This window comes from Pipistrellus kuhlii, unplaced genomic scaffold (genome assembly GCF_014108245.1).
Source record: "Pipistrellus kuhlii isolate mPipKuh1 unplaced genomic scaffold, mPipKuh1.p scaffold_m20_p_8, whole genome shotgun sequence".
Classification (NCBI taxonomy): domain Eukaryota; kingdom Metazoa; phylum Chordata; class Mammalia; order Chiroptera; family Vespertilionidae; genus Pipistrellus; species Pipistrellus kuhlii.
In genome coordinates this window covers 70,496,659-70,518,932 of record NW_023425584.1, presented here as the reverse complement: position 1 = coordinate 70,518,932, position 22,274 = coordinate 70,496,659, and the positions used below count along the sequence as shown (strand labels likewise).

At 48.6% G+C, this 22,274-nt stretch overlaps 1 protein-coding gene across 4 annotated transcripts in view; it reads left to right on the top strand.

Moving 5' to 3' along the window:
* The first annotated feature begins 1,482 nt into the window (after positions 1 to 1,482).
* The window catches only part of AP3D1 (adaptor related protein complex 3 subunit delta 1), a 39,461-nt gene continuing 18,669 nt past the window's right edge, over positions 1,483 to 22,274 (top strand). Inside the window, exons 1-6 of one of the 4 annotated variants that reach the window (XM_036424150.2) lie at positions 1,483 to 1,842; positions 13,678 to 13,773; positions 14,515 to 14,595; positions 16,601 to 16,681; positions 19,768 to 19,875; positions 21,500 to 21,629. In XM_036424150.2, the coding sequence (XP_036280043.1) occupies positions 1,747 to 1,842; positions 13,678 to 13,773; positions 14,515 to 14,595; positions 16,601 to 16,681; positions 19,768 to 19,875; positions 21,500 to 21,629 (592 nt within the window). In that variant the 5' untranslated portion in view covers positions 1,483 to 1,746. Of the gene's footprint in view, positions 1,843 to 13,677; positions 13,774 to 13,806; positions 14,033 to 14,514; positions 14,596 to 16,600; positions 16,682 to 19,767; positions 19,876 to 21,499; positions 21,630 to 22,274 lie in introns of those variants that run through there. The other 3 variants (XM_036424146.2, XM_036424148.2, XM_036424149.2) reach the window with 3 other exon arrangements.

The following is a 22,274-nucleotide window of genomic DNA, read 5'->3' as shown; positions in this document are numbered from 1 at the left end:
ACTGAAGGGTCCCGGGTTTGATTCCAGTCAAGGGCATGTACCTTGGTTGCAGGCACATCCCCAGTAGCGGGTGTGCAAGAGACAGCTGATTGGTGATTCTCTGTTGTCGATGTTTCTAACTCTTATCCCTCTCTCTTCCTCTCTGTGAAAAATCAATAAAAATATTTTTTAAAAAGATACAGCCTAAAAGAAAAAAAGATACAGCCAAACAGGTATCTAAGATAGCTGTGTAGTTTTACATTCCTACCTGAAATATAAAAGACAGGTCTGGTTGTTCCATATCCTTTCAATATTTGATGTGTGTATGTGTGTGGGGGAGAGTGGCTGAGGAGGGAGGGGTTGATGGGGGGAAAAGGAGGCATATGTAATACTTTAAACAATTTAAAAAAAAAAGAGCAAAAACCACCTTCAAAACACTTGATTTCATTAGTCTTTCTAATTTTAGCCATGCTCATAGCACAGAGGTATTTCATTATGGTTTAAATCTGTATTTCCCTAATGACTAATGAGATGGAATCATGTACCCATGGCCATTCAGATGTCTTCTTTTGTGATGATGAGCATGTTTGTGTTTTGCCATGTCTCATGCTATGTAAGAATTTTTGTGTTGTTCTTAGTTTTCTGTTTTGTTGAGCCATGTTATGGCTATCCTGGTAAGTCCATTGTTACATATAAGCATTGCAAATGTCTTATCTCCGTTTGTGGCTTATTTACCCTCTGAATGGTGTATTTGTTGGATTGGCACTGTATGTACTCGTTACCATTCCTGGCACATGGAAGGCCCTCAATAAATGTTTGTTGAGCCCTAGCTGGTTTGGCTCAGTGGATAGAGCATTGGCTTGGGGAACAAAGGGTTCCAGGTTTGATTCCGGTCAAGGGCACGTACCTTGGCGCATGCAGGAGGCAACCAATTGATGTGTTTCTCTCACATGATGTTTCTCTGTCTTTCCCTCTCTCTATCACTCTCCCTCAATGGAAAAATATCCTCAAGTGACATTTTTAACAACAACAAAATGTTTGTTGAATGAATGAGTGCCTAGTTCTGGGCCATAGTTATAATTGTCCTGCCCATATCCCAGGATTCTGTGAGAAGTGCAGGAGATGCAGGATCTGTTCACCGCAGCGTCGGGTCTGCAAGTTTCAGATAGCGTCAGCTTTTAGAATCAGAAAAAGCGGAGCTGGACTCTTCTCCAGGAACTTGCCGGAGAAGCTCCACGTGGGCGCCCCGCCCACGGCTGTCACTTAGGGGCAGGACTGGGAGGTTTTCCTTAGGGCGTGGCTATTGCCCGAAACAAGGAAGTAGGTGGAGCTCCGGAGGACACTGACCAATAGGAGGGAAGAGTCCTGAGCTGGGGAGGGCGTGGCTACTTAGGCTCCGAGGGCGTTATCCGCGTTTCCACTGGGCGGCCCGGTGTTGCGTGGGAACGTGGTGTCTTCATGGGAGGCGGGACTTCCGGGGACGGGCTGTCGGCCCCGGAGCCCGCTGTCAGCTGACCGGCCACCATCTTGTCCGCCATTTGCAAGTTCCGTGGAGCGTGAGGGGAGGGGAGCGCGGCCTGCCCAGCGGACCCGCCGCCGCCGCCGCCGCCGCTTCGCCCCAGACCGCCGCAGGCCTGGCCTGACTGCCCGCCCCGCAGTGGCGGCCGGCGGCTCAGCGCTCCGCGGGCGGCAAGGGCGGCCCCTGGGTCCCCGCACGGCACCCGGCATCAGGCCTCCCGGGGCTCCAGCCCGCCGGCCGCCGCCGCTATGGCCCTCAAGATGGTCAAGGGCAGCATCGACCGCATGTTCGACAAGAACTTGCAGGACCTGGTGCGCGGCATCCGCAACCACAAGGAGGAGGAGGTGAGCCGGCCGCGCGGCTGGCCCGGCCCTACCCGCGACCCCGATCTGCGGCTCGCCCCGAGGCTTCCTCCCGGCTTGAGCCCCCCCTGTTCCCGGCCTGGAGTCTCACTTTACTCCCGGAGGCGGAAGGCGGCCCCGGACGAGACCTCGAAGGTCCCCTAGCCGCGGTTCTCCGACACCCCTTCTAGCTCCTTCTGCCTGGGGGGGACCTGCCCCTGGGTGGCCTCCCTTGGAGAGCCTCAGTTTACCCGCTTGGCGACGGGGCTCTCTTCCCCCTTCCCGCGGTGACCCCGGAAGAGACTTCGCAGATCGCCCCGAGCGGCGGCCCTCCAAGATGGTGTGCCTGGATCACCTGTTCCAAATACCGAGTCCCCAACCTGCCCCAGGCCTCTTGGTTGAGGGACCCGCCTGTCTGCGGGGCAGTGGGATTAGTGCGTGTCCAGATCGCTCCCTGGGGCCTGGCCCGGAACTGGTTCTTACCTAGGGGGCCCGGTCCGGGGGGAGGGGGAGACTGGGAGGGGGACTGGGAAGGTGGGTTCTCCCCTCTTAGGGAGAGGGACCGAGGCAGCTGGCTCCCAGGCCCAAATAAGGAAGCTGCTGAGGGGTCCTGGGAGAGGGAAGCCTACAAGCCAGGCGAGGAGGAAGGAAAGGTTTTCCAGAAGTAAAATGGTAACCGTGGGGCATCATTTCCTTCCTCCTCCCCGCCACCTGTGTGACCTAAATTTAGGAGGAATGGGGACAGTTAGTGGTCACCTGAACGTGGCTTCACGGAAAAAGGCCCAAGCAGGTCCTTACACATGGGACGTTAAGGGAAGTCCCTGCTTCCCTGGCTAAAGGAAGAAGATGACCGGAGGAGAGCCACTGTTTGATACTGTGCAGGTGCCACGACCAGATGCTAGCCGGCCTTGCAAACAATGGCGCCGAGGAAGTCTGGCATTACAGAATAGGAGGTGCAAGGAAGTTGAATTTGCTGGGAGGCAGTTGTGCTGGGAGCCTGAGTTTCTGCCTGTGTGGCACTTTTTCAGGATAGGTGTGATCTCACTGAAATGTGATTAGGTTATTTTCGGTCATTTCCATAACCTTTCACTGTGTCTTGCATCTTGTTGGAAAGCTCTCCCTAATGGCAATGGTGACAAACGTGTAGCTAACTCCTATCCTGATCTTTCCTTTTGAGTTGAAGGAGTAGTTTAGTTGATTGCGCTTTATTACTGAGCAGTGGCTAAGCAAATCACTGGGCAGTACCCTGACTCTTGGTTTCTTGGGACCCATTGAACCGGGGTATTGGAAGCATTTTTTAAAGTAGGGCAGTACTGCCGAAACCGGTTTGGCTCAATGGATAGAGCGTTGGCTTGGGGACTGAAGGGACCCGGGTTCGATTCCAGTCAAGGGCATGTACCTTGGTTGCGGGCATATCCCCAGTGAGGGGTGTGCAAGAGGCAGCTGATGGATGACTCTAATCAATGTTTCTAACTCTCTATCTCTCTCCCTTCCTCTCTGTACAAAATCAATAAAAATATATTTTAAAAAAATATAATAAAATAAAGTAGCGCAGTACTAAACTGGTGCTGGAAGTCTTGAAACGTCACAGGTCACAGGTTTCCGGAGTGGGCTCTGCCCTGGGCCTGTGGGAGATTCCTGGCAGGACATAGCATCTGGGTGCTGTTGTTTTGTCATCAGAAGGTCCTTATGATCTCGAGGTGTCACTTCTGACTCCTGACGGTTTATCTTTGTCCCTGTAGGAGCGCATCCCGTGACTGCTGAGTTACTCTCCTAGTTCCCCCGCTCTCTAAAATAGGCTCTCCCCTACCACCCCACCACACCCCACTGAGACATCTGACACGGTGCTTTTTTGCAGTAGTTTTCCCCCAAAAGGTTACTTTTTATAATAGATTTAGCTTAAAACTTCTGTGCATTGTCATAGAAATGAGGTTTAGCAGTGACTTTAAAAGCTGCGTGGAAAGGCAGGGAAGTTAGTGGAGCTTGTATGAAGTTTAGGAGATTTTAGTCTAAGTTCTTGGGCCTGTTTAACTGAGTGACGTAGGCAGAGCCCCTAACCTGATTCTCATCTGTAAAGTGGGTGCAACACTGCCTCCTCTCCTTGACGGTGCTTATAAGGATGCAGTGAATAGCATAATGCAGGCTTCTGTGAGCACCAGAACACCCCATGAAGTCATGTAGCTGGCTATTTCCAGTCCTCAACCTGTGGCCCTTCATTGGGTTATGAATTCAATTTACAGGGTTATGCTTCAGAAAAGGAGAAGAAGAAACTAGAAAACCCCAGACTTCATGTACACGGAATAATTGTTTCTTGAAACTTTTATTTCCGTTTATGCTACTCTGTGTGTACATGTGTATATGTATTGGATTACCAGAGAAAAACGTATTTCTTAAAACAAGTCCCCAAAATAGGCCTGATTTACACATTTCTGGATGCTTAAATGTATTATTCTTAAGATATAGCAAGGATAATGTTGGCAGGTAGCTTCTATCGATAAAAGTTGGATATGACTAGGAAAAACCCCAATAAATGTTTTACTTTCATGGGCTCTTTTGGTATTATGGGGGGAACTTTTTCTTTTGATCTTTATAAAATTAAACTAACTTTTTGTAATAAGCTCAGTGTTTATTAAGTAAAAGGGGACACTTCTCGCTGTAAATCAGTTTGTGTCTCATTAAGACTTTTCTCTGCATAGAAATTGTGGGTGTTTCTGAGTGTAGCTTAAGATTCTGTTGTGACTTGCCTGTGAATTAACAGTCTCACTGACAGCTTTCCAGGAGAGCACAGGAAGACCCTCCCATTGGTTTACTTAGCCAGTCCCCCTTGGGTGGGCATGAAGTGGTTCCAGCTGTTTGCTGTTTGGGGCTGCAGTTCACTCCCTAGGGCACAAGCTCTGCATGCACCTTTCAGTATTTGGGTGAAATAGGTTCTGGGAAGCATTGTGTTTGCATCTGCTGCTTTGCTGCCTGGGGCTGAGTACCAGTGACTAGCCATCCTCCTTTGCCTTTGCTTTTCAATTCGGATTTAGACCTGTCTCCTGGAAGCTCCCTGTACTTCCCAAGGCTCCTGAGCCCCTCTGTGCCCCTTGGTAGCCTTAGCGCTGACATCTCAGACCTCAGCTACTGAGCTTAATTGACTAAGGGCCCAGCTTCGAAGTCCATCACCTTGTGTTCCAGAGGCCATGCTGCCATTCCCAGTGGGTGACTGTGTGCAGGGCCACTTAGGCAGGTGACTGGTCTTTTTATATATTTTGTTTTTTATTGATTTTTTACAGAGAGGAAGGGAGAGGGTTAGAGAGCTAGAACCATCAATGAGAGAGAAATATCGATCAGCTGCCTCTGCACATCCCCCACCGGGGATGTGCCTACAACCAAGGTACATGCCTTTGACTGGAATCGAACCCGGGACCCTTCAGTCTGAAGGCTGACTCTCTATCCACTGAGCCAAACCAGTTTCGGCAGGTGACTGGTCTTGATGACCTGTCCTTAGCTGCTTCCATCCAGTCTTCCCTCCCTGACCCTTCACTCAGGGCCAGGGCCACACAGCCTCCTCCCAGCTCCCTCTTCTTTCCTATCACAGGAGTTGTCCTCAACAATATCTGGGCACATTTAACCTCATCTTGAGGTCAGCTGCTTCTGGGTGGGGATGGGGAGCCTGGATTTCTGCCCATGTTTACTGACCTGGTTTCCTGTTACAACTTTCGAAGCCCACACTGACACTGGAGCCTCCCTGAGGAATGCCTCTCCTTTTGCCCCCATCTTCACAGCCAGCAGCACAGCCTCCTCTCTCTCTCTGATTCTGACCCTCCTGCCTCCTCTTATAAGGACCTCTGTGATCACACCGGGGCCTGTGGGGAATCCAGGGTCCTCCCCATCTCCTAAGCCAGAAAAGGCTGGGATGTTCTCCCTGGAGCTCTGGAAGGACCAGCTCTGTCACACCTGTCTTGTTGCAGCAGCTGCAGGAGACTTACACTGACCAGCTCGCTGGCCTTTGAGTCTTAACCGCCTCCCCCCAGGCAGCTCCACACGCCACTGCTTTCACTCTAAGCCCCTGAAGTGTTTCAGTGACACACACCTTGCCCCACGCCACACCCCCTTGTCCCTCTGAACCACGGTAGCCTCCAGCTGCTCTGCTACTTTGAACAGCACCAGCCCCGGGCTGTACCCACTTGTGCTGGAAAAGTCCGTCCTGCCAGTTATGGAATAAGTCCTGGAGATGTAGTTACAGCATAGGGAATAGTCAGGTGTTAACTAGACTTACGGGGTGATCACTTTGTAACGTATGTGAATGCTGAATCACTGTGTTGTACACCTGAAACTAATGTATTACTGTCTGCCAGTTAGAATTAAAAATAAATTCAGAACAATAACAAAACCCCACAAGATAATTCTAAATTTTTTTAAAGTCCATCTCCAACAGGATCCTGAGCACCACTGCGGACCTTTTGGTGGTCTTCCTGTTTCACGAGGACCCCCTCAGCCTTCTGCACGCTCCTCAAATGCCCACCGTCTTACCCATGCACTTTGCCCAGTTTCCCCCTGAGCACGGCCTTCACGTTGTTGCTGCTCCCCCAGACCTATGGGTCCCTGTGTCCTTCCACAGTGTGTCCTGGCTCTAGGGCAGTGGTTCACACTGGGAGCTTCTACTCTGGGCAATGCTGGGAATGTAGCTTTTGAGCTTGCCAGCACCTTGGAATCCACTGCAGGGCTTTGTAAAAACATAGACTCTCTGGGCCTTGACCTGAGCTCCTGACCACTCGTCCACTGGAGCCCTGGAGTCTGGATCTTTTAAAAAGTGCCCCACAGAGCTCTCCTGAGCAGCCAGGGTTGACATGGTTATTTTATTGCAGCCTGAGGGATTCATCTATGGAAGATATTTGTATCCAATGTTTCAGGTTAAGTTCTGTCACAAGTGGTGAAGTGTGAATTGGCATGGGACAAGCTGAGGTGTTAGAGAACTGTCATTTTTGCACCTCTGGTTTCATCTAAAAAATGTCAATGATAAAAAGCCATTTATCTTAAACATTAAAATAATTCTAATTTATGTTTTTACATAATTTTCTGGATCTAAATATGTCTGTATATCCTGACCAATTTTTTTTTCTTTTTCTAAGAGGAGGACTCTGTTTAATCTCCCCCCAAAAAACAACATTTTTTTCTGTGACTGGGTGACTTCTGTGGTTCCACCTTTAAATTTTCTAACTCTTCCATCTCCATTTTGCTCTCCAGCATATCTCCACATGGAAATTACAAAAATAACTGTCAATAGAATAAAATCCTGGAATGAAAGATCCTAAAGTTCTAAACTATGCTACATCTATATTTACAAATAATAAAGTTCTACAAGTTAGAATTTCTGAATGATTTTGATAGAAGTTTACTAAGAACCAGAACATCAAAATTTTTTCAATTTTCACACCAGTTGAGTTTTTGAAAAGCTATAATTTGTTGACTAGCTCAGTCCACATAGGTGCTTGTTGCTGCCACTACTGTAATGGAGTTCATCTGAAGGACAAGTTTTGTATGCTAGATATGCCAGGCTCTTCCATGCAGCTGACTGAAGTACTCTTCTCTTGTTTTCCCCCTTATATGTTAAATAGAAGTAAATGCACATATGGTAAGAAATTTTAATGGTATGGGAAAATTTATAATAAGCAAATATCAGCAAATCTGATGTTTTCAAAATCTCTAAGAAGTCATAAGAATAATTTACAAGCTGAAGTCAACCTTGGAAATCTATCTGAAAATAATTCTCAGGCCTCTGGAACCATGTTGATTACCTAATAAAAGAGCAACATGCTAATTGACCATACCTTCACAATGCCCACCAGCCAGTCAGGAGTGAGCATGCAAATTAACCCACCAAAGATTGCAGGTTAATTTGCATATACAGGCGCTGGGTGGTGGCAGGACACAGGTGTTCTGCATCGCCCCCCCACCCACCCAGCCTGCTGCCACTACGGGCCTCTGGGAAGCATGGGAAGGCAGAAAGGCGGCTCTGGCCGGAGTGAAGGCAGTGCTGGCAGTGAGGGAAAGGAAGGCCCATTCTGGCACAAATCTTTGTGCATCAGGCTTCTAGTACACTGAGTGGCCAGATAATTATGATCTCTGAACACATAATAATCTGGCTACTCAATGTATATTCTATATAATAAAGGGCTAATATGCAAATTGCCCTCAACCAGGAGTTTGACCAGCAGGCAGACCAGCCAACTGCCCATGACCCCTCCCCTGGCCAGGCTGGCCGGAACCCATTCATGCACAAATTCATGCACTGGGCCTCTAGTGTGTGTGTGTGTGTGTGTGTGTGTGTGTGTGTGTGTGTATAAAATAGAGGAATATGTAAATTGTCCACGACGCTGTTACAGTAACGACTGAACAGCAGGCTCTGGGGCAACAAGGCCAGCAGGGGGGTTAGTGAGGGACAACCAAATGACTGAACAGCAGGCTGTATGGGGTGACCAGGCTGGCAGGGGAGGCAGTTGGGGGCAACCAGGCCAGCAGAGAGGGAGGCAGTTGGGGGTGATCAAGCAGGCAGGCAGGTGAGCAGTTGGGAGCCAGTGGTCCTGGATTGTGAGAGGGATGTCCGACTGCCCGTTTAGGCATGATCCCAGGGATCCCCCCACCCCCTGTGCATGAATTTCATGCACCAGGCCCTGTGTGTGTGTGTGTGTGTGTGTGTGTGTGTGTGTGTGTATTTCTCTTGCCAGGGGACTGAGAGACTTCTTCCTTAACATTAGGTATGTGCTCTTCTGAAGATTTTGAATCTCATTCAGAACCAACCAAATGTCTCTGGTGACCAGCTCAAAGGAAGGAGGTGCCCTGCCAACATGTGGGGGTGGAGGTGGAGGGCAGTGGGCTTATGCACCTCCTTGGGGCTTCAGGCTTGCGCTCTAGGGGTGCTCCAGGGCTGATGTGGAGGGTCTTGGCCCTAGGGTACTTTCTCTGCCTTCTAGGTTCTGTGGTAAAGACTGGCATCTGAAGGAGATTTAGGAGCATCCGGGCCACGAGTGCCCATGTGATAGGTCCCTGAGTAACAGAGCTACCTCAGGCTCAAATGGTCCACCCATTTGGTTATTTCTGTCACTTCCTCTGCTGAGATTTACTCTTTTTATTCATTGTGAGTGCATTTCTTTGTGTTTCATGAGAGCATTGTTTCTTTTGCTGAACTGAAATCTGTGTGTGAATCTCATTATCCTGGTTCTCTCTGGGCCAGTCTTCATTGGTTCTTGTTGAGTTTTCCTGTTTCTTATTTTGAATAATTTTGGATCGTATTCTGGACATTGTAGAGACTGGATTCTGTTGTATTCTTTGAGGATTATTCATTCTGTGGAGAGAAGAGTTTGTTTAGTGGGCAGTTAATTCATCTGGGCTGAGATGACAACTCTACAGCTCTTACAGGGGCACGAGATCTGTGAAATGTTTTTCTTTTTAAAGGGGGACTCTTTTTCAAAAAATATATATATTTTATTGATTTTGTACAGAGGAAGGGAGAGAGAGTTAGAAACATCGATGAGAGAGAGTCATCGATCAGCTGCCTCTTGCACACCCCCTACTGGGGATGTGCCCACAACCAAGGTATATGCCCTTGACCAGAATTGAACCTGGGACCCTTCAGTCCACAGGCCGACACTCTATCCACTGAGCCAAACCAGTTTCGGCATGAAATGTTTATTTTTCTAGCTTTGGCTGGGTTGTATGGAATGTGCCGTGAGTGCATAGTTGCGTCAGCCAGAGATTTGTGTGGATTTTATGTTCAGAATGTGGGAAACACCCCCATCTCTCTCTTCTCTGGGATTTCCCCCTTCACTTTTCAGTGGCCCTATTCACCGCAAACACTGCTCTGGTTCTTGAAGCCAGTTGGACACAGTCTTTTCCCTGGATCTCAGCTTCTCTGCTTGGCACTCAAGATAAAAGCTACGGCCCCACTGCTGTGGCTCAGTGGTTGAGCTTTGGCCTGTGAGCCAGGAGGTCACAGTTCAGTCCCTGGTCGGGCACGTTGCCTGGGTTGTGGGCTCGATCCCCCCCCCCCCCCAATGTGGAGTGTGCAGGAGGCAGCCGATCAATGACTCTTTTTTTTTTTTTTTTTTTTTTTAAATATATTTTATTGATTTTGTACAGAGAGGAAGGGAGAGAGATAGAGAGCTAGAAACATCGATGAGAGAGAGTCATCGATCAGCTGCCTCTTGCACACCCCCTACTGGGGATATGCCCGCAACCAAGGTACATGCCCTTGACCGGAATCGAACCCGGGACCCTTCAGTCCCCAAGCCAACGATCTATCCATTGAGCCAAACCGGTCCCGGCCGATCAATGACTCTTATTGATGTTTCTCTCCCTCTCTCTCCCTTCCTCTGAAATCAATAAAAAGTATGTTAAAAAAGAAAAAAATATAAAAGCTATGAAGAACAGGACCTTCTGCAGTGCTTTTGCTTGTACTTCAGTGTGTCTGGATAGTGGTTGTAAACAGTATTTGTAGGGGCCTTAGTCTGATGGGAACTGCCCAGACATTACCGGAAGTGGACCCTGCCCAGCCCTCCTGAAAGCTGCCATAGACAGGTGAACCACATTGTGTATTATCAGCCAGGGAATATTTGGGTGGTTTCTGCTTTGCGGATGTCCCAGGTTGTATATTCGGGTGCCAGTGTATGTTTGAGCACCTGTTTGTGTTCTTAGGGGTCCACCTGAGAGTGGGCACTGTACTCACCCTTTTGAGGAGCTACATTGTCTTCTATTAACGTCTGCACTTCACTCGCCATCCACTGTGTGTGGCTGATTTCTCCAACACTTGTGATTGTTGTCTTATTCTTTCCCTTAAAAAAAAAAAAAAATATATATATATATATATATATATATATATATATATATATATTTTTTTTAATTGATTTTTTTACAGAGAGTTAGAAGCATTGATGAGAGACAGAGAAAGACATCGATGAGAGAGAATCATCGATCAGCTGCCTCTTGCACACACCCCCACTGGGGATGTGCCCGCAACCAAGGTACAAGCCCTTTACTGGAATTGAACCTGGGACCTTTCAGTCCAGAGGCCAACGCTCTATCCACTGAGCCAGACTGGTTTTGGCTATTCTTTCCCTTTTAAATCATTAATAATCCTGATCCACGGCGCAGGCAGGAGTCATTTGTGTGGAGGGACAGGGAGCTGAGGTCTCCTGAGCAGGATTTAGTAATCTGAAGCCCATTGGAAAGATACGGTGACAGTTGTTCCACTGTACCAACCCTTGATCATAAAATATTCATAAAATATTCTGTGGCTGAGGGCACTTGAGTCGCCTTTGCCCTGTGAGACTTGCTGGTGGCTGAGGGTCTCAAAGTGTTGTCCAGGGTGGCATGTGAATGGTGGGTGTCCCTAGGGCTTCCCTGGGAGAACTGAGCCTGGAGCACACGTGGCAACGCGGGCACGTGGAACAGGAGCCGCTGTCTGCTATTGCTTTGCGTGCTCTGCCCTGTCTCCGGGAGGCAGGCTCTAGGTGGTGCCGCAGGGGAACATGGAATCCTGCTGCTGACGGGGCTCCTCATACTTCATGGAGTGCTGGGCAGATGCATTCTGACCCGTGGTGACTGCTCCTTGCCTGGCCGCAGGTTTCAGTTCTGTTTGGGGCTGCCATGGCGTATCTCCTGGGTGATAGGAGGCTGTGCCATGCCGCTCCCAGAGGGTACATCAGTTGCTCTGGACTTTGTGGATTGGTATTGCTTCAGGTCTAACTTTTGTTTGTTTGTTTTTCTTTTTTATTAGTCCTCACCTGAGGATATTTTCCCATTGATTTTTAGAAAGAGTGGAAGAGAGAGGGAAAGACGGAAACAGTGATGTGAGAGAAGCACATCCATTGGTTGCCTCTTGCATGAGCCCTGACCAGGGCTGGGGCTGGGGAGGAACCTGCAACTAAGGTACGTACCCTTGACTGGAATTGAACCTGGGACCCTTTGGTCTGCAGGCCGATGCTGTTTCCCTCTATCCACTGAGCCAAACCAGCTAGGGCCAGGTCTAACCTTTTTGAATGGTGTTTTAGGAGATGTTCTGAGTTAGCAAGGAAATCCAAAAGAACTGAAAACACATGCACACTAACACCTGTACACAAATGACCAAGATAGCACCATTCACAAGAGGCAAAAAGTGAGAAAAATCCAAGTGTCCACGGGGGAATGGATAGAAAGTGTTATCCACATGCACGTGGTAGAACTGGAATGAAGCACTGATGCTTGCTGCAGCTTGGATGATCCTGACATCATGCTCAGAGAGAGGCATGGAAGCCGCAGACAGAGATGCTTAGTCAAGCTTGTGCTGCTTTAGGAGAGGCTGTCCTGATGTGACATGCTCAGAGGGGACTGGAGAGCTTGGCGGGGAGGAGCTGGCAGAGTGTGGTTGATGCCCAGTTCCTGGGTACTTAGGGAAGGAGGGTTTTCTCACAGCCAATCTTCCTGGGCCTGGCTCATCTGTACCTCCATGCTGGTCACAGCCCGAACACAATCTGGCCTACTATGCTTTGTGCGCCTTGACACTGTTCCTGGACAGCCGCAGGGCCTGGCCCATCCTCCCCCTCACCAACCACTCTTGTTCCATTGGCACTCCGCTGGCCCTCCCTGCCCTCAGGAGGAGGATGGTGAAGGAATCGCAGGCATTCTATCCAAATGAAATGGTTTTCTAGGCCCTGGCAGTGTAGCTCAGTTGGTTAGAGCATCATCCTCCTACTCCAAGGTTTCAGGTCTCCAGTTAGGGCACATACAAAAAGCAACCAATGAATTAATAAGTAGAACAAGTTGATGTTTCTTTCCTTCTCCCTCCCTGTCTCTGTCTCTCTTTCTCTCCCTCCTCCTTCCTTCCTCTCACTGTCTAAAATCAGTAAATTTTATAAAAATTTAAAAAGCCCAGCCAGAGTGGCTCAGTAGGTTGAGTGCTATCCTGTGCACCAAATGGTTGCCGGTTCAATTCTGGTCAAGGTATATGCCTGGGTTGTGGTTTTGATCCCTGATCGGGGCACATATAGAAGGCAACCGATAGATGTTTCTCTCTCTTCTCTTCCTATCCCTCTCTCCCTCCCTCAACATGTCCTCCAGTGAAGATAAAAAAAAAATATTTACCAGAATGAGTCGAAACCGGTTTGGCTCAGTGGATAGAGCGTCGGCCTGCGGACTGAAGGGTCCCGAGTTCGATTCCGGTCAAGGGCATGTACCTGGGTTGCGGGCACATCCCCAGTAGGGGGTGTGCAAGAGGCAGCTGATCAATGATTCTCTCTCATCGATGTTTCTAACTCTCTATCCCTCTCTCTTCCTCTCTGTAAAAATTCAATAAAATATATTTTAAAAAAATATTTACCAAAATGAAATGGCTTTTTAAAATTCAGTGGTTTTTAGTATGTCACAATCGTGCCACTATCACAAAACCAGTTTTAGGACCTGTCTCTCTGGATTTGCCTGCTGTGGACTTTTCACCTAAATGAAATACTATGTGGCTTTTCACATGAATCAAATGTTCTGTGGTTTTTTGTTTTGGGTCTGGCTTCTTTTTTTCTTTTTCTTTTTAATATATTTTATTGATTTTACACAGAGAGGAATTGAGAGGGATAGAGAGTTAGAAACGTTGATGAGAGAGAAACATCAACCAGCTAACTCCTGCACACCGCCCACTGGGGATGTGCCAGCAACCAACGTATATGCCCTTTACTGGAATCGAACCCGGGACCCTTCAGTCCGCAGGCTGACGCTCTATCCACTGAGCCAAACCGGTTTTGGCTGGGTCTGGCTTCTTTCTGAAATAATTATTTGTAACTATTTTAGCCAAGCACTTATAATTTCTCAAAATTTTTTTTTTCCTTTTAGGCAAAGTATATCTCTCAGTGCATTGATGAAATCAAGCAAGAGCTGAAGCAGGACAACATCGCAGTCAAAGCAAACGCCGTCTGCAAGCTGACGTATGTGAGTGCTCAGGCGGCGCTTCTGCACAGTGCCCTTGTCTTGCACTCCTGGTTCTGTTATCAACTCCAACATCAAGCCATCTATCCCTCCATCTCTCTGTCCACCATCCATTTTTCTGTCTGTCCATCCATTTTACTGTCTGTCCATTCATCTCGCCATCGGTCCATCACTTGTCCACCTGCCAAACATTGATTGATGCCGTCAGCGCCAGGCACTGGCCTTCAGCATACAGGGCTAATTCTTAAGAGTCAAGGGAGAGGTGAGCAGTGATTATCAGGTGCACAGAGAATGGTGGAGTCCCGGACCCATCTGGCCTCACTCCCCTTCAGGCCGTGCCGAGGAGCCTGGTGGGTAGAGCTCTGGGCCATCCTGGGTGGCTTTCTGCACTGTCCCTTATCTGGCTGTGGTCCCTGGTTGGTGTGGGAGCCTGGGCCATGCACTCTCGTCCCCCCATCTCTTTCTTGGTCAGAGTCATGTAGGTTTCATGAATATTATAGAGAATTTTAACCAATGCACAGGATGCCAGTATTTAGCTACATATGTTCAACATCCCATAGTGTTTGTTACTAATCCGTCCCTGTAGTCTTTAATATGAAGATTTAACTCGTCAGGAAAAGTGAAATGCCCTGGGTTGTGTGTTGGGTAACCCTGTGTGTTAGAGTGCGAATGGCGTGTGTCCTGAGAGCTGGGATGCTGGATGGTAGGGTTTAGGCTTGTAAGTCACTGTTTCTCTCCCAACAGTTGCAAATGTTGGGATACGACATAAGCTGGGCTGCCTTCAACATCATAGAAGTGATGAGTGCCTCCAAGTTCACGTTCAAGGTGAGCTTGCTTTGGGGCCTGAACCCTGTGGTGATGGGGACTTGGGCAAAGCGGATCCCTGGTGGAGAAGGAGAAGTCACCGGGCATTCCTGAGGTCCATCCTATGACAGAGGTTGCACTGTGAAAAAACAAAATAAAAAAATAGTTACCTCTTTCAGTCAAACTAGCCATTCAAACATCACACTTCCAGATTTTGTCAAATCATTAATGCTACTTAAATAATATTTTTCTTTCAATTTCAAAGAGGAAGGGAGAGGGAGAGAGAGATAGGAACATTAATGATGAGAGAAATTCCATGTTCGGCTGCCTCCTGCATACACCCTACTGAGGATCGAGCCTGCAGCCCTGTCATGTGCTCTGACTGGGAATCGAACCCTAACCTCCTGGTTCATAGGTTGATGCTCAACTACTGAGCCATGCCAGCCAGGCTGGTTATATATTTTTAAATACAAATTAAAATGAATTCATTACTCTTCAAGAAAACAAGCACTGATTATATCACCCAGAGGTGACAGTCTGCACCTCTATGGAGGTGTGAGAGCTCTGCCACAGGGACCCACTTCTCCATAGCTGGGTGTGGCAGACCAGGAGATGTGGGAGGCGGGGGAGGGGCAGACGCTCAGCTGACTGGGATAAATGGGCCAAGATGAGGCTGAGTGGCTCCTCCCGGGCCACCTGCTGCTTCCTCTACTACTATATCCTTTGGGGGATGTAGGATGCTGGTTTTAACTGATCCCCAGCCCAACCTCAGGCCATGCTGAGGGACCCCACTGGTGCACAAATCTGTGCACCAGGCCTCTAGTTGTAACATAAACATGTCTCCTGTATTAGTACATATTCTGAAAAACTATTTACCCTGGGGCATTGAGGGTATTCTGTAATTTTCCTGGGTTGGCGCAGTTTTTATTTATTTATTTATTTATTTATTTATTTATTTATTTTTAATTTTTAAATATTTTTTTATTGATTTTTTTATAGAGAAGAAGAGAGAGGGTTAGAGGGATAGAGAGTTAGAAACATTGATGAGAGAGAATCATCGATCAGCTGCCTCTTGCACACCCCTCACTGGGGATGTGCCCACAACCAAGGTACATGCCCTTGACTGGAATCGAACCCGTGACCTTTCAGTCCGCAGGCCGACGCTCTGTCCACTGAGCCGAACCGGTTTCGGCTGGCTCAGTTTTTAATGACAATGCACACCAACCACGCAGTGTCTCCAGCCCTGGGGCCCTAGGCAACTGCCTGTGAGTCTCCGCTGTGACCAAGCCCAGGTTCCCTCTAAAGGACATGGTCGTCCTGCCTGCTGGCTTCTTTTGAAGTGAAATGCTACACTTGCCAAAATTGTGGTGGTGCTCTGCATGTGTCTTAAAGCATCATATACATGTGTGAGTGTGACAAGGTAGCTGCATCAGCCTAGCTGAGAGATTTGAATCCTAAGAAAACCAGTGCTTAGGATGACTTACTACATGAGATCATAAAAGCAATTCCTGGCTGACAAGTGGAAAGGTAGCATTAGTAACAGGACTCCATGGTTTGGCAAACCTTAAAAGGAGCATCGTATTTCAGAGACAACATACTCCCTCTGGAGTTTTATTTTATTTATTTATTTATTAAATATATTTTATTGATTTTTTACAGAGAGGAGGAGAGAGGGATAGAGAGCTAGAAACATCGATGAGAGAGAAACATCGACCAGCTGCCTCCTGCACACCCTCTACCGGGATGTGCCTGCAACCAATGTACATGCCCTTGACTGGAATCGAACCTGGGACCTTTTAGTCCACAGACCAACGCTCTACCACTGAGCCAAACTGGTTTCGGCTCCCTCTGGAGTTTTAAAGACTCCCAGCTTGGTTTTTGAATGACTTCCCTGTGCCGACCAACCTGTGACCCCTAGGCTGAGGGCTACTTGGTACCAAGACCAGGCGAAAGGCTGGGAGCCTCTAGGAATACTGCATGATCCCCTTGTCCCACCTCTGATGCCTTCTTTTGTTCCATTCATCAGCGCATTGGCTACCTTGCTGCTTCCCAGTGCTTTCACGAAGGGACTGATGTCATCATGCTGACTACAAACCAGATTCGCAAGGTAGGCTGCCCTTCCTGTAGGCCCGTGGTCTCCTTTGCTCTGTGGCTGGGTTCCTTTGGGTCTCCACATGAATGTCTGTTCTCCAACGCTGGTTTTTCTGTCACTTGTGATTAGAAAGCGCTAAGGTCAGTGAGATCTCACAGTCACAGTTCTCTTATCGAGCAGTGTTCTGCCCTAAGTCACGCCATTCCCAAGATACTCCCACACATGGCAGAGCACGTCTGCCTTTTTTTTTTTTTTTTTTTTTAAATTATTGATTTTGTACAGAGAGGAAGGGAGAGAGAGAGTTAGAAACATCGATGAGAGAGAGTCATCGATCAGCTGCCTCCTGCACACCCCCACTGGGGACGTGCCCGCAACCAAGGTACATGCCCTCAACCAGAATCGAACCCGGGACCCTTCAGTCCCCAAGCCGATGCTCTATCCATTGAGCCAAACTGGTCCCGGCTGCCTTTTTTTTTTTTTTTAAAGATGCTCTTTTTTAAAATATAGAGTTGTATTGATGTCAGAGAGAGAGAGACAGATGGTGAGTGTCCGGTTGACTGGTCAGCCGTTCAACCAATCAGAGCGTCCTATGTTAATGAATGGCAGGTCTGCCTTTTTGCCTGGGCAAGAGGGAGAGGTGGAAGCTTGCTGGACTGCCCTCTTCTTTAAAAAAAAAAAAAAAAAAAAAAAAAATTATTGACTTTTTACAGAGAGGGAGAGAGCGGGATAGAGAGTTAGAAACATCAATGAGAGAGAAACATCAATCAGCTGCCTCCTGCACACTTCTCACTGGGGATGTGCCCACAACCAAGGTACATGCCCCTGACCAGAATCGAACCTGGGACCCTTTGGTTCGCAGGCCAACGCTCTATCCACTGAGCCAAACCGGTTAGTGCTGCCCTCTTCTTTTTATTTCTTGGTGTTGGAGGGCTCCTTTCACAGTCACTCTTCTCTCCAGTCCTGTCCCTCTTACAGGAGTGCCTGTTGAGGTTGCATGCCCTTCCCAGTATGCTGGTTTCCCACTATGTCTTTTGAGTCATACTATGTTTATATTTCAGTTATGTGTAAGTTTTTTTTAAAATGGGCTTTGAAGGCCAATGACTGAAAAAATGTCCTCCTTGGCCCCAGTACTTTGAACATCTTTGTTTCCTGTGGTCAGAGGGGGTGTCATTCTTTCCTGGCCCCAAACCACACATTGGAGGCAGTAGCCCCAGGCTCTCAGTGACTCTGGTCCAAGCCAGAATGTCCTCACCCATGAGCTCTGGTCATCCCACATGGTGACCTAGGAATGGGTTCTTGGGTGAACACTGTGAGCAGGCAGGTTGGCTGTGTGGCACCAGTAGGTACTGGTGTTGGCATAGATAAGATGTGGGTCTGAGAACTTAACTGCTACGCTTGCAGTTCTTGAGGGCTTGGGGTGTGGGGGGAGATGCGTGGCTGGGGGCCAGGTAGCGCAGCAGTGCTGGGTATCAGATGCCATGGGGATGAGGGGCAAGCTTAACTGGTAGTGGCCTTGGAGAGGTTGAGGGGAAGGACTGTGGAACCACTTAGGGTGTAGGATGTTGGGACAGTAAATGGGAAGGTTGCAGGAGGGTGGAGAGGCTCTGGGTACCCAATACCAGCCCACCTGCTGAGGCCCAGTTTTGGTTTTTCTGCTGGCCCTCTCTGCACAACCTTTCCACCTTGATTTAGACAGAGATTTGTCACCAATTCTCATTAAGATGTGTCAGAGACAGGTCACCTAGATCCGCTTTGTTGAGAAGTGGCTAAAGCCTGAGAATGTCCTCGTAAGAAAGCACATGATATAGTAACGTCTGGGCTGCTGATTTTAATCACCATCACTGCCCCCTCTGCCTGTTGTCATCTCAGCCTCACTCACAGGGTCCTCTCTCTATGTAGCCCCAGCCCTGTCTGCCACTGCCATTCCTCTCCATTCACATCCCCAATGTTGGCAGTCCCTGTGCATGCCATTTTATTTATTTATTTATTTAAATATATTTTTATTGATTTTTTACAGAGAGGAAGGGAGAGAGATAGAGAGCTAGAAACGTTGATGAGAGAGAAACACCTACCAGCTGCCTCTTGCACACCCCCTACCGGGGATATGCCCGCAACCAATGTACATGCCCCTGACTGGAATCGAACCTGGAACCTTTCAGTCCGCAGACCGACGCTCTACCGGTTTCGGCGTGTGCATGCCATTTTAAATAAACCTGAGACTTTTGAGCACGACTGCCACAGACCTGCCCACCAGTGTCCTCTTCCAAATCCTCCATTTTTGAGAAACCTCGTGGCATTTCTCCATAGTGTCCACCCTCTGCTTGGCCCTTTGTGAATCACTCTGAAATGGAAAGTCCGTCAATCAGGGACTGAGTTCTGTACTGTGAGTTCTGGTGTGTTTTTATCTCATCAGGCATGGTTGGAGTCAATTTTAAAAGCCAATAATTTTTATATTATTAGCATAGACTAGAAGCTTAATTTTTAAAATGCATCAGTATTGTGTGTTTTTTACCACATATGCACATATAAAATGTTTTGAGAGGTACCTTAGAAAATGTCTCCACAAAAACAAGTTTGTGATATAAATAGAATACTTTCCTAATGTTAACATGAGGTACTTCTGCAGTTGGTCTTAGAACTAGAGATTGAGTGCAGCAGGTCAGTGACATTGTGGGGGGATGCAGTTAGGTATGTGTTGTTCTTTGTGCTTGGTTTTCCTGTTCACCTCAAGGATGAGGCATAGGCCTAACTTCCTGCTTTGGGGAGGAGCCCAGAGGAATGAAACCTGGCTATTGAAGGGGAGACACCCCCGTGGACAGAGGGGCTCCCCTTGGGTGGGTGGGACTGGCTGGCCACACCATCTCCTCTGTCCTGAGTTCACAGGCAGGGAGTTCAGCCCTAGTCACATCCCTGGGACATGGGGCTGTGCCAGGAGTGAGGTGCGACCCTCCTCTTATCCCCATCCCAGGTCTTCTCTCAATGACAGGAACTGGCTGCTCTGTGTGACTCCTTGGCATGGCGGGGGCACAGCGGGGGCACGGCAGGGACCTGGGTGATGCACGATTGGCGCCTGCCCCTAACCCTTCTTCCTTTCTTTCCAGGACCTGAGCAGCCCGAGCCAGTACGACACTGGTGTTGCACTGACTGGACTGTCCTGTTTTGTTACCCCAGATCTTGCCCGAGACTTGGCCAATGACATCATGACATTGGTGAGTTTGTGAGTGTGCAATTTGAAACTCATGGATGCCTGGGAAACTGAGGCTAAATTGTCACACTAAGAAAGCTCAGGATATGGAAATAGGTCTGGATCCCTGGGATGAGAGGGGGAAACCGAGTCACTGTCTTCATCTTCATCATCTAGTGGCCACTATCATTCTTGAATTCTTACTTCTGCTTGGGGAAGGGGTGTGTCACTGGCAGGTATGCTCTAGCTGAGGGTCTTCACACTTGAGATCAGGAGTGTGACCTGACAGTTACTCTCTTATTGAGGTATAGGTGATGGTATCGGTTGTCTCAACAAGCAGTATGGTCAGGGTCATCTTCTTAATTCTCCACCCCTAAAGCCATTTGTTTCCGTCTGTTTACAGTTTGACTTCTCATAGTTTATTTGATCTGAAAGGCATAACCCCAACCAGTTCTGATCTCTGGGGTGTCTGGAAGTTCATTCTAAATATGGATGGCCTCCTAGAAATCATGGCCTTCAGAAACACTGCACTAGTTCTCCAACTCCGTGTGTGTGTGTGTGTGTGATGATCAAAAGGTAATTCTGGCCTTACACAGTCAGCCTGTTTGCTGTGCTTGCTAGTGGGAAGGCCTCAGCTCATGACCTCAAGGACTGTCAGTGCAGTCAGCTTATAGATCAGGGGCCAGCACACCACAGCCATCTGTTGTAAATCCTTGAATCTGTACATGACCCTGCCATTCATTTATTCGGTATCTATAGTGGGTTCAGAGCTCAAAGGCAGAACCAAGTACTAACTGGACAGAAATCTTTGGCCCATCAAGCCAAAAATATTGACTTTTTGGTGCTTTTAGAAAGTGTGATGACTCAGACTAGGTGACAGTAATATGATCCCACAGAGGGGTGTTAATGAGTTGCTTATTTTGCACGTTGGTGCCAGGTCATGGGGGTCTAGGACAGTTTTCTTAGGGGGTGGCTCCCTAGGGCGTTGACAGGTGATGAGTATGCCCACCTGGGCCAAGAGGCCTTCATGGCAGGAACATAGTCCCAGGAGGACGGAGCCAGGGCTATGGAATGTGGAGGCACAGAGCAGACTGAGGCCCAGGTGAGGGGAATCTGGAAACGCTCCTCAGAATCCTGGTCTAGGGTCAGATCTTGGCAGCCTGGAAAACTTGAGGCCAACATTGATGGGCAGACTCTTTCCAGTGTGAATTTCTTTTCACCTTCTCTGCCCCCGTCTCCCACCAGCTCCTCAGTGAGTCCACGGAGGAGGGTCTCAGCCTCTGGAGGTCAAGCCTAGGGTCATGGACACAGGGAGACAGGTTTTCATCCCACCCAGCACACTATTGTGTGATGCCTGGGCTTGGTGGGGCTTGAAGGTTGGAAGCTAGAGAGAGGGTTTTCCTTTGGGAAATGGAGGTTAGGCATAGGATGTGAGCAGGGCAGTGTGAGGTGTGAACATGCAGGTGTGGGAAGGTGAGACGTGAGTAGCGGGTGTGGGAGGTGAGCACAGATGTGCACAACAGGTGAGCAGGGCAGGTGTGGGGAGGTAAGTCATGGGTAGGAGGTGTGGAAGGTGAGCAGTGCAGGTGTACAGGCAGGTGCACAGGATGTAGTGCTGAGAGAAGCCTGATGGCTCTTTGCTCCCACAGATGTCACACACCAAGCCGTACATCCGGAAGAAGGCTGTGCTGATCATGTACAAGGTGTTCCTGAAGTACCCAGAGTCTCTGCGCCCTGCCTTCCCGCGCCTGAAAGAGAAGCTGGAGGACCCTGACCCTGGTTTGTTGATTCGAGATAAGATGAGGATTGTACTGGGGTGTAGTGTTTTTCCAGTATCTAGAACCCGGTGCCGGGTGTTGTGAGGAAGGAGTTGAGGACAGTAGGTCCCAGGACCCCTGTTTTGCAAACCCATCCTCCCCTGCACCTCTTTACTTTCTGGCACAAGAGGCACGTTCAGCCCTGGAATCCACCATGTCTCCAAGCAGCCCTAGTCCCATTTATTGGTGTGGGATTTAGAAACCGAGGTTGGGACACTCAGTGTGCTTATGTTGCTGGGGAGTCAATCTCCTCTACCCTCAGCCGACACCAACACCCTGGGCAAGGGCCTGTCTGTCTGTCTGTCTGCATATCAATAGTCATGCTCCCATCCTACACTGAGGGGCTTATTCCAGCCCTCATTCCTCCCATTACTTTCTCACTCCTTCCGTGTCTGGGCTGAGCAGGTGCAAACTAGCTTCTCTAAATCCACTGTGGGTTCTGATGCTTCTCGGGGAACCTGCTGTGCACCACAGAGAATTATAGGTGGAGAAAGTTCTGGCTGGAGAAAAGCAGCCAAGGCAGCAGACATGGGCTAGGGGTGAGAGTGGTTGCCGTCAGGTGGAGGGGAGTACAGTCACTTTGGTGGTGGGCATCTTGTTCCAGGCG